The 20,855-nt window shown below is 40.5% G+C and overlaps 1 protein-coding gene across 1 annotated transcript in view; it reads right to left on the minus strand.

Annotated features, from left to right (window-relative positions):
• Positions 1 to 20,274, minus strand: part of LOC124553824 (DEAD-box helicase Dbp80-like) — a 147,009-nt gene extending 126,735 nt beyond the window's left edge. The window contains exons 1-2 of the mRNA XM_047127811.1: positions 19,974 to 20,274; positions 5,838 to 6,094 (exon numbers count right to left, since the gene is read on the minus strand). Coding sequence (XP_046983767.1) covers positions 5,838 to 6,094; positions 19,974 to 20,030 — 314 coding nt within the window. The 5' untranslated portion in view covers positions 20,031 to 20,274. The remainder of the gene's footprint in view (positions 1 to 5,837; positions 6,095 to 19,973) is intronic.
• Positions 20,275 to 20,855: the final 581 nt, after the last annotated feature.

Below are 20,855 nucleotides of genomic sequence, written 5' to 3' on the forward strand. Positions count from 1 at the left end.
CAATAAAGTGATTTTGCAGCACGAGAACGCTCGACCCCACGTTGCAAAAGAGGTCAAAACGTACTTGGAAACGTTAAAATGGGAAGTCCTACCCCAGCCGCCGTATTCTCCAGACATTGCTCCCTCTGACTCAGCTGTTTAGATCAATGGCGCATAGCCTGGCTGGCCAACACTCATAAACTGGATTGATTCATGGATCGCTTCAGAAGATGAACAATTTTTTCGACATGGGATTCATCCACTGCCCAAAAGATGGGAGAAAGTAGTGGCCAGTGATGGAAAATACTTTGAATGATACTACATGTGTGACAAAATTGTTTCATTAAAGCTTTAAATGTTGGGGAAAAAACGGCGGAAGCAAAGTTGTACGCCTCATATCTGTTCTCCTTGGGAAGTGATTAATCTCTTATCTTTTAAAAATTCCTTGTAAGGTACACAAACACCCAAATTGCACAAAATATTGATCAATCTCTTTGAACCAAATTTTCTGTGCAATGAAATACCCATTACAAGTTGGACAAGGGACAAAAGTGATCTTAGATGTGCAGCACTTATTATGCTGTGACATATTGAAGTTTTTTCCTTCAGTAATTTGTTTTGTCCTTTGAATTTTTTCCGGTGTTTGACTTTTAGAAGCTGGCTGTATGATTCCAGTTATCAAGACACTGAGCATTTCATGTACCAGTTCAGTGCCTCCCTTACAAATTTCTTCAATCGTTGGAAACAGAATAGTAGTAGCTTTTGGACTTGACCTCATGTTCAATAACAGCTGCTGCAGTTTTGATCACATTCAATTCCTCCAGAGCTTCGTTATCAGAGTTCCGATTTCTATATCAGTTGTCTGATAAAATATTAGTAGTTGCTCCAGAAAAACGAACCACACTTCTTTTCCCCTGGTAAAACTGTAAAATTCAAATTATTACCATAGTGCTGGATAAGTTTTCTTTTCAAATGTATATCAGGATATGGCTCAACTTTGGGACTCAGTTGAAGGAACATATTTTGTAATTCTTCGAAAGCCTACTGACATTCCTCATTTTCCTTCAAATAATCACACAGATTTTCAAAAGCATCTTCTCTTTTGGCATCAGCACTTGATCCACCTTTGGTTGTTGCTGCTCTCTTTTCGGGCCATGATGATCCTGGCTTTTGAAATGTCTGGTAACAATGCCAGTGATATCTCCCATCAGAACTGACAAGATCTACGACCAGAGAGAGCCTCACACTTACCTCATCTCCCAACTTTTTGTGCCTGTTATTTGCTTCCTTTTGGATGTTTTCAATCACTTCAAGTTCCTAGACTAAACTTGTACTTTTCTTTAGCTGGATTCCTATACATACTACATCTACATACATACTCTGCAATCCATCATACGGTGCGTGGCGAAGGGTACCTCGTACCACAACTAGCATCTTCTCTCCCTGTTCCACTCCCAAACAGAACGAGGGAGAAATGACTGCCTATGTGTCTCTGTACGAGCCCTAATCGCTCTTATCTTTGTGGTCTTTCCGCGAAATATAAGTTGGCAGCAGTAAAATTGTACTGGAGTCAGCCTCAAATGCTGGTTCTCTAAATTTCCTCAGTAGCGATTCACGAAAAGAACGCCTCCTTTCCGCTACAGACTCCCACCTGAGTTCCTGAAGCATTTCCGTAACACTCGGGTGATGATCAAACCTACCAGTAAGAAATCTAGCAGCCCACCTCTGAATTGCTTCTATGTCTTCCCTCAATCCAACCTGATAGGGATCCCAAATGCTCAAGCAGTAATCAAAAAGAGGTCTGTGTGTTTCATAAGCCGTCTCCTTTACAGATGAACCACATCTTCCCAAAATTCAACCAATGAACCGAAGACGACTATCCGCCTTCCCCACAACTGCCATTACATGCTTGTCCCACTTCATATCGCTCTGCAATGTTACGCCCCAATATTTAATCGACGTGACTGTGTCAAGCGCTACACTACTAATGGAGTATTCAAACATAACGGGATTCTTTTTCCTATTCATCTGCATTAATTTACATTTATCTATATTTAGAGTTAGCTGCATGTTCGAGAATCCTGCAACAAACCGATGTTAAGGATATTGGTCTGTAATTTTGAGGATCTGTCCTTCTACCCTTCTTACATTTGCAACCACAAAGAAAACATACGGTTTTAAAATCAAATGATTCACATGGAATCTTTTCTGGAGGTTCCTTTTCTTTTCGAGGTGACTTTGGACATAACCTATACGTTTGTCGACACTCACCATGTACTTGAAGCGAGTCATTCTGCAGGAACTTTTCTAACAGCATCTTTACAAATTTCACTGCACTTAATTATTTTGTTCACCGCTCTTCTAGTCAGAGTAATTAGTTCACCACCCACATCCAGCCTGCTGCTGCGACTGACGGCGTAGCGGGGGTCCGGGCCCATCAGCAGCCAGAGACACCACACGAGCAACGGTCGGCCAGCCGCACCGACTGTCGCTGCGTCAGCAGTTATACTGTGGAAGGGACCGAACCCCATTATTAAGCTTGCATGCGTAGCGCGATTGTCTTGGTGTTAGACGATTTGGAAGCTTCACACGGGACACGTTATCTTTGTGTGAATTCATTTTTAGTGCAGAAATGAGTAGCTCAGACTAAGAAGAACTCCTCCTCGTACTAGCGATACGAAATGGCACCAAGATGAGGTGGTGTTGGGTGCACGGCATTAATAGCAAGAGAGAAGCTTAGGAGAATACCATCGTCTGCATATTGAACTAGTGTCTGACGAAGGTAGGTTCTTCAAATATTTTTGTATGTCGCGAGGAACTGCATTGCCTGATAAAAACGTAGCACCGAGAAATGCACAACGAACTGGAGAAAGTCAACTGATACAAGGCATAGACTAGCCATTTGTTTGGGGTAAGTTTTACCATTTGTGGCCTCTTTGTGCTTCATACAGAACTCATATAAATTATTCCGTTTCAATTTTGCTGTATCATATGAAAGGTTTGGCAGAAAAAAGTGCTATCCCACAATTTAGTTACAAGTGGAGTGATAAATTTATCTGCAATGTTTACGAATACAGCAAACGATAGTAACATCTAGTTCTGTATGTCCTGCTAGAGAGAACTTCCTACTAAATAAATTGTTTTGTTTCATTGTATTCATAAAATTGTCATTGAATTTAAACAAACATATCTTTGTTCATTAACTTATCTATTCGTTCTATTGGTATAATTTATTTTAATCTTTTCCAGGTACTTGGCTACAGCGACAGTCACCAGACCATAGCTTTTTCTTTTCAGTTAGGACATTCAACAGTCTCAGAAATCGTGAAAGAAGTGTGCCAGGCAATATTGGACTGTTCTACAGCCCAACTATTTACCTAATCCTACAACACAGATGAGATGTGGAAGAAATCTGAAAAAGGATTTCTAGAACGTTGGGGGTTTCCGAACTGCCTTGGAAGCACAGACAGAAAGCATATCAGATTAAAATGCCGGAAGGATAGTGGATCCCAGTTGTTCTGTTATAAACAATTCTTTTTGCTAGTTCTCCTGGCGATCATTGGTCCATACGAACATCACAGTGACAACACTATTTTCGAGAATTCAGCTTGCTACCAAGAGCATATCAAGGACAAAAGTATTCTACCTCCAAATCAGGATTGCATGTATCATACACAAAGTTGTACTCTCTCACCTCCTCTTTAAGTCTTTCTGTGTCCATGATGCACGCACTATGAGCTGCAAGACAAAAACTGCCTGCTGCTTTCAGTGTGACAGCACAGCAGTTGAATGCACCAACAGAGGCAAGCAGCTGCTCCGGCCTGCGGCGAATCCGTGACAACCCGGCAGCGGCCGGTGCGTCAAAGCCGCACGCCGGAGCGTCAAAGCCACACTCTGTGTGACCTTTGCCATACAATAACAAGCGATTCAACAGTGCGGCCTGCCGGCTGCGGTTCAAGGCCACAGGCCAGACGGCCAGGACGCATTCTGTATGGCCAGGCCTTAAAACTGTTTAGTTATTTCTGCATAATTTCATTTTTCCAAAAAAAATCTAAAAAACGCAAAAAAGTTCTACTTTTACGCTTTCCATAACACTAGAACCGTTCACTTTAACAAGATTATGCACAGGGTCATTTTTGTCCACAATTTAATGTAGATTATTATTGTATATGGCACTTTTGGTACTAAACCGTATAGTTCTCAAAATATTTAAGAAAAACAGATAAAAAAACACTTGCCCCCTCCCCCAGACCTGACGCTTAAGATGATGTAACTTTCTACCAAACAATATGTAGACTGTATAGAACAATTTGGAGTTGGGGGGAAACTTTTACTTTGGATGTTGAGGTTAGGCCACTTTAGGACTAATTGCACTGCACTACATTGGGGCCACTAAATGGCTCCATTCAAAAGTACTCACCACACACATTAAGACATTTATCCCACTGGGAGATGAGACAAATTCCTGTTTCGTAGAAAGTGGTCGATCGCTGATGTACCCACAATCACATCTACTCTTGCACTTCCTAGTCCAACGCACGTATTTCTTCAGGTCGCCAAACATGTGAAAATCACACAGTGAAAGATCCACACCGTACAGAGTATGTTGCAGTGTTTCCCAACCAAACTGTTGATGCAAAACCTTTATCCAATTGGCAGTGTGGGAGTACGTGTTATCGTGCAACAGAGTGATTCCATCTGACAGCATTCAATCAGCCTGTGGGCAAACTGCAAACCCAACAATGGAAAAATCGTGCATCTCCCCCACCAAAGAAATTCAAAGCTGTTCACACAAGTTCCAGTAAGGTCACGATAACCTCTTTCTCATACCATATGAGCCCTACGCTCAGAGTTTGTCAAGGGTGAAACCACAGTCAACGCACAGTGCTACAAACACACTGTGCAGAAACTGTGATGTGCCATAAAGTCAAAATGTCTGGAATGACGTCTGACAGAATCATCCTGTTGCACAATAACACCTGCCTCCACACTGCCAATCGGACCACGGCTGGGAAGCACTGCAATGTCCTCCATACAGTCCGGATCATTCACACTGTGATTTTTCACATCTTTGGCCACCTGAAGAAAGACATGTGGGTGTGATGAAGGAAAGCAAAACTGGGTGCACACGTGTGGACCGTCAGCAGGCGGCCACATTCTATAAAACAGGAATTGATCGTCTCGTCTCCCAGCTGAATAAATGTCTTAAAGTGTTTGGTGATTACTTTTGTATGAAAACATTCCACGGTCCCATTGTGGCAGGTGTTCCGTTTTCATTTGACTGTCCCTTATACTTCACTACAATGTTTTGTGGGCAATGGACAGGTCGAGGAGTCCAGTAATGTGGCCTCCCCATTCACTGGACCTGAATCCATCGGATTTCTGGCTATGCAGACATTAATAGGCACCGGTGTATCCCAACCCATCAACAGCACGCAAACATTTAAGGAGCATGTGACCAATGCAAATTGAGCTAGCTGTATCTGAAAGTGTACGACATTGCAAAGAAGGGTTGAAGAAAGTGTCAAAGATTGGTAATCATTTACAGCAGTGCCTACAGTGTCTACTTATACGTAACAGGCAGATGGAACGTTAGGACATACTGGTCCATATCTCGACAGGTATTGTTGGTATCTGGACGCATCATTATCCAAAGTTCTAGTTTTGACCAATACTATATCTTATTGGAATATGTGACACATATTTTAAACACCCTGTACATATAAGGAGAGAAGGATTCTGACATCAACAGGTAAGAACACAAAAGGCTTACTATCTTCTGACATTTCTCCTTCAACAGTGTTTAATACAGTGTAAATGACAATACTGATAAGAAAAGTAGAACAATCCCTACTTACAGGTGAAGGGCTTCAAAAGATTTGATGGAGAAGAGAGGCGACGACGGATCCTTTCTCTGAATCTCAATGTCATTCTTATTTTCAACGAGCCCCCTCCGTATGATCTTCTGCAGCAAGGAGCGCTCGGCAGGCGTTATCTGCTCGTCTCCCTCGTCGTTAGGAGCGTCAGGTGCTGGCGATTTAGAATCGCCGCTCCTCTCTGTGGCAGGGGACACATTATTGGCAGGCGGCTCTTTCTTGATTTCCACACTCTTCAACTGAAACAAAACCAAGCAGACCAGTTGTAATTCCAGCAGATCATTAACGAACACAAGAAGAGACACCAGATTGTCAAGTTTCAAATAAGTTCCATAGGAAATTATGACACTGTACAGAGTAATTATTACTAAAATACAACATTTACTTAGTAAATTCTTTAGAATTAAATTTTATTTGCTCTTCTTGTACACAATTGTATTGTGTCATCCCGCAAACTATAAATGCGAGTCCTTTAAATCAGAAGGGGCATTTTATGCACATTCCACCTTGGACTTCATAGTTTATGTGAATCCAAAGTCTAAAAGCCTAAGTTAATGGAATAAAAAATAATTTAACAGCCAACTATTGGATCTAACTAATAACAGAACCTGGACACGTAGGAGTCAAATTTACCACAGATGATACTATAGTTTGGGTTACTGAGGCAGGTTGAAGGCTAGTGAAAGGTGAGTGTTTGTGAAGTAACTGTAATGATCCACAAAGAAGACATTCTAATACTTCACTGGATAGGACCAAGTTTGGGTCTCAAGAGGAATTAAAACGAGATGGCATTAATAGCATCTATAAAGAGGTACACCTTACCTTACCTCTCCCCCCCCCCCCCCCCCCCATGAAACATGGACCTTGCCATTGGTGGGGAGGCTTGCGTGCCTCAGCGATACAGATAGCCGTACCATAGGTGCAACCACAACGGAGGGGTATCTGTTGAGAGGCCAGACAAACGTCTGGTTCCTGAAGAGGGGCAGCAGCCTTTTCAGTAGTTGCAGGGGCAACAGTCTGGATGATTGACTGACCTGGCCTTGTAACACTAACCAAATCGGCCTCGCTGTGCTGGTACTGCGAACGGCTGAAAGCAAGGGGAAACTACGGGCGTAATTTTTTCCCCGAGGGCATGCAGCTTTACTGTATGGTTAAATGATGATGGCGTCCTCTTGGGTAAAATATTCCGGAGGTAAAATAGTCCCCCTTTTGGATCTCCGGGCGGGGACTACTCAAGAGGACGTTGTTATCAGGAGAAAGAAAACTGGCGTTCTACGGAGCGGAGCGTGGAATGTCAGATCCCTTAATCGAGCAGGTATGTTAGAAAACTTAAAGAGGGAAATGGATACGTTAAAGCTAGATATAGTAGGAATTAGTGAAGTTTGCTGGCAGGAGGAGCAAGATTTTTGGTCAGGCGAATACAGGGTTATAAATACAAAATCAAATAGGGGTAATGCAGGAGTAGGTTTAATAATGAATAAAAAAAATAGGAGTGTGGGTAAGCTACTACAAACAGCATAGTGAACGCATTATTGCGGCCAAGATAGACACGAAGCCCACGCCTACTGCAGTAGTACAAGTTTATATGCCAACTAGCTCTGCAGATGAAGGAATTGATGAAACGTATGATGAGATAAAAGAAATTATTCAGGTAGTGAAGGGGGACGAAAATATAATAGTCATGGGTGACTGGAATTCGAGAGTAGGAAAAGGGAGAGAAGGAAACATAGTAGGTGAATATGGATTGGGGGTAAGAAATGAAAGAGGAAGCCGTCTAGTAGAATTTTTCACAGAGCATAACTTAATCATAGCTAACACTTGGTTAAAGAATCACAAGAAAAGGTTGTATACATGGAGGAATCCTGGAGATACTAGAAGGTATCAGATAGATTATATAATGATAAGACAGATATTTAGGAACCAGGTTTTAAATTGTAAGACATTTTCAGGGGCAGATGTGGACTCTGGCCACAATCTATTCGTTATGAACTGTAGATTAAAACTGAAGAAACTGCAAAAAGGTGGGAATTTAAGGAGATGGAACCTGGATAAACTGACGAAACCAGAGGGTGTACAGAGTTTCAGGGAGAGCATACGGGAACAATTGACAGGAATGGGGGAAGAAAATACAGTAGAAAAGAATGGGTAGCTCTGAGGGATGAAGTAGTGAAGGCAGCAAAGGATCAAGTAGGTAAAAAGACGAGGGCTAGTAGAAATCCTCGGGAAACAGAAGAAATATTGAATTTAATTGATGAAAGGAGAAAATATAAAAATGCAGTAAATGGAGCAGGCAAAAAGGAATACAAACGTCTCAAAAATGAGATCGACAGGAAGTGCAAAATGGCTAAGCAGGGATGGCTAGAGGACAAACGTAAGGTTGTAGAGGCTTATCTCACTAGGGGTAAGATAGATACTGCCTACAGGAAAATTAAAGAGACCTTCAGAGAAAAGAGAACCACTTGTATGAATATCAAAAGCTCAGATGGAAACCCAGTTCTAAGCAAAGAAGGGAAAGCAGACAGGTGGAAGGAGTATATAGAGGGTCTATACAAGGGTGATGTACTTGAGGTCAATATTATGGAAATGGAAGAGGATGTAGATGAAGATGAAATGAGAGATGATATACTGCGTGAAGAGTTTGACAGTGCACTGAAAGACCTGAGTCAAAACAAGGCCCTGGGAGTAGACACCATTCCATTAGAACTACTGACAGCCTTGGGACAGCCAGTCCTGACGAAACTCTACCATCTGGTGAGCAAGATGTATGAAACAGGCGAAATACCCTCAGACTTAAAGAAGAATATAATAATTCAAATCCCAAAGAAATCAGGTGTTGACAGATGTGAAAATTACCGAACTATCAGTTTAATAAGTCACGGCTGCAAAATACTAACGCGGATTCTTTACAGACGAATGGAAAAACTAGTAGAAGCCGACCTTGGGGAAGACCAGTTTGGATTCCGTAGAAATGTTGGGACATGTGAGGCAATACTGACCCTACGACTTATCTTAGAAGCTAGATTAAGGAAAGGCAAACCTACGTTTCTAGCATTTGTAGACTTAGAGAAAGCTTTTGACAATGTTGACTGGAATACTCTCTTTCAAATTCTAAAGGTGGGTGGGGTAAAATACAGGGAGCGAAAGGCTATTTGCAATTTGTACAGAAACCAGATGGCAGTTATAAGAGTCGAGAGGCATGAAAGGGAAGCAGTGGTTGGGAAGGGAGTGAGACAGGGTTGTAGTCTCTCCCCGATGTTATTCAATCTGTATATTGAGCAAGCAGTAAAGGAAACAAAAGAAAAATTCAGAGTAGGTATTAAAATCCATGGAGAAGAAATAAAAACTTTGAGGTTCACTGATGACATTGTAATTCTGTCAGAGACAGCAAAGGACTTGGAAGAGCAGTTGAATGGAATGGATAGTGTCTTGAAAGGAGGGTATAAGATGAACATCAACAAAAGCAAAACGAGGATAATGGAATGTAGTCTTATTAAGTCGGGTGATGCTGAGGGAATTAGATTAGGAAATGAGACACTTAAAGTAGTAAAGGAATTTTGCTATTTGGGGAGCAAAATAACTGATGATGGTCGAAGTAGAGAGGATATAAAATGTAGACTGGCAATGGCAAGGAAAGCGTTTCTGAAGAAGAGAAATTTGTTAACATCGAGTATAGATTTAAGCGTAAGCAAGTCGTTTCTGAAAATATTTGTATGGGATGTAGCCACGTATGGAAGTGAAACATGGACAATAAATAGTTTGGACAGGAAGAGAATAGAAGCTTTTGAAATGTGGTGCTACAGAAGAATGCTGAAGATTAGATGGGTAGATCACATAACTAATGAGGAAGTATTGAATAGGATTGGGGAGAAGAGAAGTTTGTGGCACAATTTGACCAGAAGAAGGGATCGGTTGGTAGTACATGTGTTGAGGCATCAAGGGATCACCAATTTAGTATTGGAGGGCAGCGTGTAGGGTAAAAATCGTAGAGGGAGACCAAGAGATGAATACAGTAAGCAGATTCAGAAGGATGTAGGTTGCAGTAGGTACTGGGAGATGAAGAAGCTTGCACAGGATACAGTAGCATGGAGAGCTGCATCAAACCAGTCTCAGGACTGAAGACCACAACAACAACAACAACAACAACAACAAAGAAGTACAGATAAGTTATCTGAATATGTTAATCATCTCATGTTGTGCCCTTTAATAAAAAGACTGGTTAGCTGTAGCTCTCCACACTAATGTATCCTTTGCAAGCCTCTTCATCTCTGCATAACTACTACAACCTGCTCCCATTTGAACATGCTTACCGTTTTCAAGCATTGGTCACCCTCTACAATTTTTACCTCCCATACATCCATCCATTACCAAATCAAAACAATTTCTCAATCCCTCGCGTGAATGGAGCCCTCGATTCAGTCAGATTCTGCCGTAAATTTCATTTTACTCAGGTTCAGTACCTTCCTCTTTCTTATTCAACTACCCATCAAAGCCGTGTTTTTTAAGACCACGTGCAGTACGCGTCAATCTTAGTTTCACGAGTTTTTATCCCATCTGTCACAATAAAATTAGTTACGGGAGCTGCCTTTAGCTCTTTGTTTTGTGTGTTCTCAGAATGTGACAGTGTGCTTTATGATTTGTGATGGCGTACTTTATGATTTGTGATGGTGCACGTGACAAGGCTGGCAAGTCATAGAGCCTTACATCATTTTTATTCTCTGTACTATCTTAGTGCCCACTGCTTCACTCACATAGACTGAACGGTCTGCACAGATTTTGTTTAGTTTTCCTTTAATCGAATTTTTATGGTTTTTCACAGATTGCAATACCTTCTAAACTTTTCATGTTGATTAAGACCGAAGCACTATTTTTTTCAGATGTGCTTCTGACCGAAAGGCAATTCTGGTAGCTGGAGCCTGAGGTTTTTGTTAATCTTACCTTTTCTGTTCTTGCGGTGATACTGCCATAGAAACTTTCATCGCTAAATACATACTTCTTTATTTCTAATCGAGAAGTGAATATCAATTTTCACGAATTTAACTTTAAAAATGTTTTAATATAACCAAATATTTTTTTTAAATATAATAGAGGGAAACATTCCACGTGGGAAAAATATATCTAAAAACAAAGATTATGTAACTTACCAAAAGAAAGCGTTGGTACATTGATAGAGACAATAACAAACACACACAAATTTCAAGCTTTCGCAACCCACGGTAGCTTCATCAGGAAAGAGGGAAGGAGAGGGAAAGACAGAAGGAAGTGGGTTTTAAGGGAGAGGGTAACGAGTCATTCCAATCCCGGGAGCGGAAAGACTTACCTTAGGGGAGGGAAAAAGGACAGGTATACACTTGCGCGCGCGCGCGCGCGCGCGCGCGCGCACACACACACACACACACACACACACACACACACACACACACACACACACACACACACACACACACACACACACACTCTCTCCTGGGATTGGAATGACTCCTTACCCTCTCCCTTGAAACCCACATCCTTTCGTCTTTCCCTATCCTTCCCTATTTCCTGATGAAGCAACCGTGGGTTGTGAAAGCTTGAAATTTGTGTGTGTGTTTGTTATTGTCTCTATCAACGTACCAACACTTTCATTTGGTAAGTTACAGAATCTTTATTTTACAAATATCTTTTAAAATTTTTTAAGACCCATTTCACCCCCTTAGGGGCTGAATTTCAAAAAACACTGTACTGTGTATTTTTTTATTTTCAACCAAGAAGTCAAAAACTATTCAGTTATCAACCTGACCACAAGCTCAGGATGTGGAATGATTTTAAAAAAGATCAGCAAATACCGCCCATTCCAAGAAATGGAGTAGAGTTATTTAATATACGAGCAACAAAAAAATACCGAACTACATTCTAAGCTCTTTCAATTTCAACACTAAACACACTGTCTCCCTATGATTACATAAAACTGTCCAACTGTTGGCTGACTACATGAGCAACCCCTTTAATCCCAAACCACAATCTAATTCCACTACACGAGACTGCAGAAATCCCTCATTGCATCTGAGAATATAGCTTCAGATGGCAAGAACACCAAAGAAATCCCAATACCATAACAACAAGAGAAAGTGACTACAATGAAATGTTTTTACAAGCTGCTCACTTTTTTTAACAAAAGTTGCACTAGTAATCAAATAGTAGGAGCAGTCAAAAGTTGTAACTATCGCCTTACAAATATAAAGTTATGTAATTAATAACGCTGCATCAGTTTCCAGTAGACCCATTCCAGAAAACAATTCTAAATTGGTGGTGCTTCAGGTAAAAGTTACATAGTGGTATCCGCATGCATTTTTTTGCAGTTTATGTACGATATAAGTACAAAGGGCGTTCAAAAAGTTTTACACAGTCATCTTTTTTTTTTAAGGAGGAGAATGACATTGTCTGTGAACATACTTGGAACATTTAGCTACAAGTTGGCATATAAAAGTATTTTCTTTTATTTACAGGTGAGCCATAATGGACCGCGAAGCAGATGTCAGGTTGCGACAATGGTCAGTGATGGAGTTCCCCTTCAAGCCCGGCATCATTACCCAGGATGAAACATGGTTATTTCTGGGTTCCCCTAGGAAGAAGAAAGCAAGACTTTCACAAACAGCAGGCCGAAAGATGAAAGCCTCCTCCTCCTCCTCCTTCTGGGATCAGTGTGATGTAATTTTCATTGACTTTTGGAACCTGGCTCCACAATTGACGGGGACCGTTACTGTTTGTCACTGGACAAGCCGCGACGTGCCATCAAGAACCACAGACCACAGCTTCAGGGTCAGTTGATCAGACTACACCATGACAATGCCAAACCCCACTCAGCCCTTATGACACAGGAGGAAATCAGGAAAATGGCTTGGAAAGCTTTTCCTCATCCTGCCTACAGTCCGGACTTGGCTCCGTCTGATTTTTATCTCTCTGGTAATCTGAAGGCCCACCTGCACGGTAAACATTTGATAGTGAGAAAGATCTTATTTCCTGTGTCAAGCGATGGCATAAAAGTCAATCCCCAGAATTTTACCAAAGTGCATTTACATCATTGAAAGAACATTTGGCCAGATGCATCACAGCTGATTGAGGCTACATTGAGTAGGCTCAATATATAGCAAAATGTTCCAAGTACGTCCGCAAAAAATTTCATTCTCCTCCTGCAAAAAATAATCAAATTATAAATGACTGTGCACAACTTTTTGAACATCCTTTGTACATACTATGCTCCAAAGCTTTACAGGGGACTTCTATATTATCTAATACACTGAGGTGACAAAAATCATATGATAGAAATATGTACATATTTAGTTGGTGGTAGTATCGAGTATGCAAGGTATAAAAGGGCAGTGCATTGGCAGAGCCATCATTTGTACTGAGGTGATTCACATGGAAATGCACAATAGCAATTAACAGAATTTGAACATGGAATGGTAGTTGGAGCTAGATGCATGGGACAGTCCATTTGGAAATTGTTACGGGATTCAACACTCCAAGATCCACTGTCTCAAAAGTGTGCTCAGAACACCAAATTTCAGGCATTACCTCTCACTACGGACAACGCAATGGCTGAGTGCCTTCACTTAATGACCGAGAGCAGTGCCATTTGCGCCGGGTTGTCAGTGTTAATAGACAAGTAACACTGTGTGAAACAACTGTAGAAATCACTGTGGGTTGTACGATGAACGTACCCGTTACGATAGTGGAGCAAAGTTGGTATTAATGGGCTACAGCAGCAGACATCCAAAGCGAGTGCCTTTGCTAACAGCATATCACCTGCAGTGCCTCTCCGGAGCTCATGACCATATCAGTTAAACCCTAGATGACTGGAAAACTGTGGCCTGCTCGGATGAGTCCCATTTTCAGTTGGTAAGAACTGGTGGTAGGGTCTGAATGTGGCACAGACCCTATGAAGCCACGAACCCAAGTTGTCAACAAGGCACTGTGGAATTTGGTGGTGGCTCCATAATAGTATGGGCTGTGTTTATACAGAACGGACTGGAAGTGGTTTAAGTTCGGCTACTTAGTGCCAATACATTGTGTCACCAGACCACAATTTTTCACAACTAGTTTGAAGAACATTCTGGACAATTTGAATGAATGATTTGGCCACCCAGATTGCCTGAAATGAATACCACGGAACACTTATGGGACATAATCAAGACATCAGTTTGTGCACAAAATGCTGCACTGACAACAGTTTCATAATTATGGATGGCTGTAAAGGCAGCACAGATCAAAATTTCTGCAGGGGACTTCCAACAACTTGTGCAGTCCATGCCACATCAAGCTGCTGCATTACTCCAGAGAACAAGATCTCCGTCACAATATTAGGAAGCATCCTGTAACTTGTCACCTCAGTGCAAAATGCAGATTGTCAATAGCAGGAAAAACTTTTCTGATAAAGAGAAATGTGGTAACAATGAATATAGATTAAAATGTTGGGAGTCTTCTCTGAAAGTATTTGTATGGAGCACAGCCTCGCATGGAGGCAAAATTTGGGTAATAAATAGTGCAGACAAAGAGACTCAAACTACCTCAGATATAGAGCTATAGATGAATACTGAAGATTAGATTGGTAAATCGAGTAATTAATGAGGAGGTATTGATTCAAATTGGGAAGAAAAGAGCTTTATGATGAGTAAAAGAAGGGAACAGTTGATAGGACACATACTTAGGCATCAAGGAATTATAATTTTAGTATTGGTTGGAAGTATGGGGAGTAAAAGTTGTAGAGGGACAGCAAGAGATGAATACAAGTAACAGGTTCCAACGGATGTAGGTTGCAGTACGGTAGTTATGTAGACATGAAGAAGCTTGCACAGGATGCATTGCTTTGAGAGCTGCATCATTTCAATCTTTGGACTGAATACTGGAACAACAACATGTTTTCATCCCCATGTATATTGTGGACCCTGAGCATGTAACTGAAATTGGTGCATAGAAAGCATACAATCATTTTACATTCTTGTGCCTGAAATTTCAGTTGACACAAATCGTTCAAACAAAGTTCACGATACCACAAAGCTACATATCGTTCCAAAACACAGATACTGAAAAATTCACTTGACTTATACAGCTCACAAAGTCCACAATACCAAAAAATGAAAACTCACTAATATAATTATTATCAAAAACCTACACATAGGCTACAGTACCTACAAGTAGTAAAGGAAAGCATCCCAAAGGATGAACCAAAAATGGTAGAAGAGGAATGGGGTTGATTCAAGGGAACATTAGGAAGTGTGGCGGAAACAATATGTGGGAGGACAAGCAACAAAAAGCGATGGAAAAAAAAACACCCTGATGGAATGATAAAACAAGATACAGTACAGAAGAAGAATAGAGCCTTCAGGGCATGGTTCCAGAAGAGAACAGTAGAGACAAGAGAAGAGTATCAGGCAAGAAAGAAAGAAGCAAAAAGATTGGTAGTGGAGGAAAGAAGAAAGTGGATGGAACAGTGCACCAGAATGATGGAGGAGGATAGTGAAGATTCAAAAAAGGTGTTATATGGGATGATTAAAAAGTAAGAGGAAGAATGGTATGACAGATTATGCTCGAATGGTGAACAAAAGTGGACAAGAAGTAGAGAATACAGAGGAACTCAAGAATGTGTGGAAGGAGTATTTTGAAGAACTCCTGAACCCGAATGGAGACCTGGATGAGGAGGAACAAGCCGAGGAGAAAAAAAGAGGAGGAACAGCAAATAGAAAAAGACCTTACATGGGGAGAAGTGGAAGAGGCATCAGGAAAGATGACGGGAGGGAAGTCACCAGGTCTGGATGAGCTAAGTGTAGACAAGGTGAGAGCAGCAGCAGGAGAGGTTGGGATACAATGGCTATATTGAGTAATGAAAATTGTGTGGGGACAGAAGATGACCCCAGAAGACTGGAAGAAGGGAATAATTGTCCCAATCTTTAAGAAGGGAAACAGAAAAGAGTGCAAGAACTATAGGAGGATAAAACTGACGAGTCATTGTGCAAAGATTTTTGAGAAAATTTTGGAAGCATGAATTCGGACAAAATTAGAAGGAAGAATGAGAGAAGAGCTACATGGCTTCAGAACAGGAAGGTCCACGGTGGATCTAATTTTTACTGCAAGACAACTTCAGGAACAGCACTATGAATATGGAACAGACGAAAGCTATGGTGTTTGCAGATGATCTGATGCTTTGGAGGAATAGGGAGGAAGAAGTACAAGAGCGTTGGACATATGGGAACGAACAGTACAAGAATACGGGTTGAAATTTAGTATAAGTAAGAGTGAGGTGATTATCACAACAAGAAAGGAGAGAGGAACAACTGGAACAACAACTGGTGGGGAAAGATTGAGGAGAGTGGAGAGTTTCCAGTACCTAAGAAGCCCGATACAGGAAGATGGAAAAAACGACAGAAATAAACAAGCAGGGGAGAAAAGCAAAAGCATTTCGGAAGAGAGTCAGAAGCCCGATATGGAGCAAGGATGTACCCCATATCAGTAAAAAAGGTTATATACTGGACAAACTATGTCTCTATCCGGACATATGCCTCAGAACGCTGGGCTATGAAAGGAAGAGAAAAAAAGCAAAGTACAAGCTAGAGAGACAAAATTCTTGAGAAACAGTATTGAGTGACAAAGATGGACAGGTTAAGAAAGGTGAGGATCAGAGAGTTAATGAAAGTGGAACCACTACAGGAGGAAATAGAGAAATCAAGGCTGAGATGGTACGTACATGTTAACAGAATGGAGGAGAAGAGAATAACCAGGAGGATACACGAGATGAAACTGGAAGGAGAGAGACCAAGAGGAAGACCGAGAAACAGCTGGTTGAAAGGAGTAAAGGTATGTGTCCAGAAGGAAGGAGAAGACTGGAACAAGGTGGAGATGGAGAGATGGTGGCATGACAACAGAAGACGATGGGGAGGCCAATGTTCCATACACACTCGGGCAGAGGCTGGAAACTGTCCAAGATGATGATTGATGATCAAAAACTTACAGTGACAGAAATAGCTAGAACAAACCCCAAGATACCCACTAATCCATTAGTTACTATTACCATCAACCAACAACACAATGAAGAGTTCATAAAAAATTATACTGATGATTTAATTACACAATTAACAATTACACACAAACCATAAAATACTACAAAAAATAAAACCATATTTCCAACCCCAATGAGCCAACGCACAAATCTAGGGTGTCACATGCACACTATAAACCTAAAACAATTAAAGTCTCGCATTTCTCACACACTAGGACCACCTCTAAATAGTTCGCCAAAAACTATCATGTCAATGTCATACAATCATTCACGCTCAGACACAGCAACTTTAGTTAATCTGCTAACTTTGCCAGAAACATGGCATTCACCTACTCAGCAATCAATCCACACAACTGCAAATACTTGAAAGTTGTCGTCACACCAATTGGCACTGCAGCACAGTGACCTGTTGGTGAACTTTGTAATCATGCCCGTAACTAACAACAAGCAAAAAACAAATTTAATCTTCAAATGTGGACACCACATCGAACTACTAATTCCAAAGCCAAAACGGAAGCTGTAATCAACAACCACGGACATTAAAATAACACACTCACAAGTCATCAAACACACAATTCACACACAATTCCAATACAATTCCTAGCAAACAGCACTCCAGTCCTAAGACTCAATAACATCACTCAAAAACATTTTCCAAACATCAATGCTCAACACGGACTATGAAATGCCCTCTAAAAAAATCATCCACATCAAATATTTTAAATCACTGATTGCTGTTATCCCATAAGACATTATGTCTGTTTTTGCAAAGCACATCAAATATGCCATGCAACCATGGCGTCATATAACACAATACTGTTGTAACAAGTCAAAGCCGATGGCCAGTATCATACATTTTGAATGACTCATTTTCTTCTGCAGAATCAGTATCTGTGATATGCTCCACCAGAAAAATTTACCACACAGATTCAAAGTAACTATAATATGCAATGTTTTGCGTATCATTTTGATAGGAATTCAAAGTGCGTTGGCAGATTAAATTCCTGCCTAAATTTAATCTGAGGCATTTGACGAAATTGACTACTTCATTATAAGAATTATTATTGGTCTTGTATTTTCTTATTTTAATTATTAAAAACATCTTATTTGAACTGAGAATAACTTGGGAAATGTTTATGTCAAGTGATATGCAATGAAGAGTGGTGTACTGCGCACGCACACACAGCAATCAGATTCTATGCTCTAATTAAAATTACTTTGTGTTTCATGCTTCAGCGAGTCGAGTGATGGTGGCCAGCTGACAACCAACCATAGGCTTGCTGTGTTGCTTGTTTTGTAGGTACGTGCAGTGCCTTGTGAAGCGTGTTAGCCGCATGACAGTAACACTGCCCCCTGCCACTGCAATCTGTCGATTACAAGGTAATTTTAATCAGAGTATGAACATACCAATAAAGAAAACAAACTCTTTTTTTTTTTTTTTTTTTTTAAATGGCTGTGTGTATGACTACAGTCACAGTAGGGTGCGACCACCACTGCATGGACCGCAACAGACTTGCTTCCACTAAGACATGAAGCATCAATACAGTACACAAACATCTGTTGGCGTACACTGTAAAATTCGAGCAACTGCACATGCAAACAGAGCATTGTGAGAAGATTCAAAACCTGATAGGTCAAAAGAGCTACAGAGGATTAAATCTCTAACATTTGCTATCTGATGCTTAACAACTCAGCTGCCACAACCCCTTCATTGCAATTTCACCTACTTTACTTAGAAGATTAGCTTAACTACTTTTTTAAAAATCTGTTAGTACTTATGAACAGTGTTTCCAAATGATGTGGTCTTAACACTGCTACTATGGAATAATCTACAAAAAAAATTGTAAATGTAATGCTTTCACTCAACTTGACCACAAAAGGTATATATGGAAAAGAATAACCAGCAGTCTTTACCAGGTAACAATTAATCATGATTACACAGTGAAAAATTACACATCAGCAGCTCGTAATACACATAGCTTCCATCACAGATTCCTACACAGTGCACTCAAAGAGAAAAAAAATATTTTCCCAGCAAGTACTGCACGTCCTATCTTCAGTCTTTTCATATGAGATGTGAGGTTTTACTTTTCACTACAGTTTCCATCATTTAACCTAAGTCTGAAATTCCATAGGATATGATATGTATATATAGTACTGACTGACAGCATTCCCAACGGCAGAAAGTAACCGTGATATGTGGTTGGTTTGTTTGGGGAAGGAGACCAGACAGCGTGGTCGTCGGTCTCATCGGAATAGGGAAGAATGGGGAAGGAAGTCGGCCGTGCCCTTTCAGAGGAACCATCCCGGCATTTGCCTGGAGTGATTTAGGGAAATCACGGAAAACCTAAATCAGGGTGTCCGGACGCGGGATTGAATCGTCGTCCTTCCGAATGCGAGTCCAGTGTCTAACCACTGCGCCACCTCGCTCGGTCGTGATATGTGCCACAATAGAAAAAGTGAAATGACGAAATATATTACCCCTCCCCCCTTCTATATGAAGATCTGAAGAATTTTCTGTTCAGTGAAACCCAAATTGTGTGTGACACAGTTACTGTACACAACAGCATTACTACAAAGTACTACTACGCACGAATTTCACTCTTCTTAATACTTCATAAAGCAATTTCAGACAGGCAGGTGGTTATTCGGTCGGTCGTTGTGGACTATATGCACTGGACTGACCCTCGCTTACAATCTATTTAAATTACTTGATGGGCTACTGTTGTGTACGTGATGTTTACTGCAACGTATCAAGAGGTCGTGTGGCCAACACGTAACAATACTCTATATAATTCAACAACATTAGAGAGAAAAAATGAAGACTAAACTGCAGCGTACAAATAGTGAACTTATTTCGGTGTTCCTTTGACATTAGTCACACCTATACTTGCAGTAACACACAAATTTACGAATGGATTGCAGGTTATGTTGTTCACATACCGTCCACCTGTTAGAAGCAAAAAACTACGATAGTCCTGTTATTGAACTATCACAGTTGGCTGAGAAGAACGAAGTGCCATGATCTGAGCGGATTCTTCCAATTACTATGTAAATACAAAAACACACGTGAAACCTTGTGACATTCTTACCTTCTCCGCCAACTTTAATTCTTCCTCTGTTGCTTCCTCCCAGCTTACTTTACTCATAGTTAACTCCTGTGTGAATAATGCAATTACTTTTTTGTATTTTTTCGACTGATTTATCACCTTCGCGCTTCATGTACCACAGTTGCACATGAATGTCTATCATACATCTCTGCTTTTTCCATCTGCCATTTTTATGTCGAAGTATGTAAGGCCAAAAGCGTTGTATCCACAGAACTGGATGCAGTTGTTCACAATTCGTTCAATATTTAATAATTGTTCTGATAGCCAGAAAACAAACTATGTTCTTGAAGCATTTCCTGAAAAACCAAGTCAGTGTTTACACTATTTTTTACAAATCAGTTCGTATTAATTATTCGCTTAACAGTCGATAACATCAATATCTCTGATTTCCTACCAGAGCGGCAGGTAGAAACAAAACAAAGGTGAAAGTCGTAAACACCAAATGCACTTGCAAGTTTGGTTGTAGTGTAGATGTTATTGATTTGACCAATATATTTAATCAACGAGAGTTTGTAGCTGTTAAATATAATTGTGAATACAGTCTTCTTTTTCTCTTTTAAATTTATCTTTCAATATTGAACAGTATAACTATTCTCGGCTTCCGCCAACGAAAATATTTCTTCGTTTTCTGTGTACTTTTATTCCCTTCCCGAAAATCAGTCGTCCGAAATAACAGTCTTAAGTCATCGTGAATATCATACAAGCATGCATTCAACCGATCTCGTCCAAACCCCCAATTTCACAATTTAGGTATACGTAGACAAAATAATTAACGTCTATATGCGTTATACCTCCTGACCCATATTATTCACTTCTTTCCAAAAATAAACTGTGCAAACTTTCAGAAGAATTGTATTATGTGTC

The sequence above is a fragment of the Schistocerca americana genome, chromosome 11, assembly GCF_021461395.2.
Source record: "Schistocerca americana isolate TAMUIC-IGC-003095 chromosome 11, iqSchAmer2.1, whole genome shotgun sequence".
In the NCBI taxonomy this organism is placed as follows: Eukaryota; Metazoa; Arthropoda; class Insecta; order Orthoptera; family Acrididae; genus Schistocerca; species Schistocerca americana.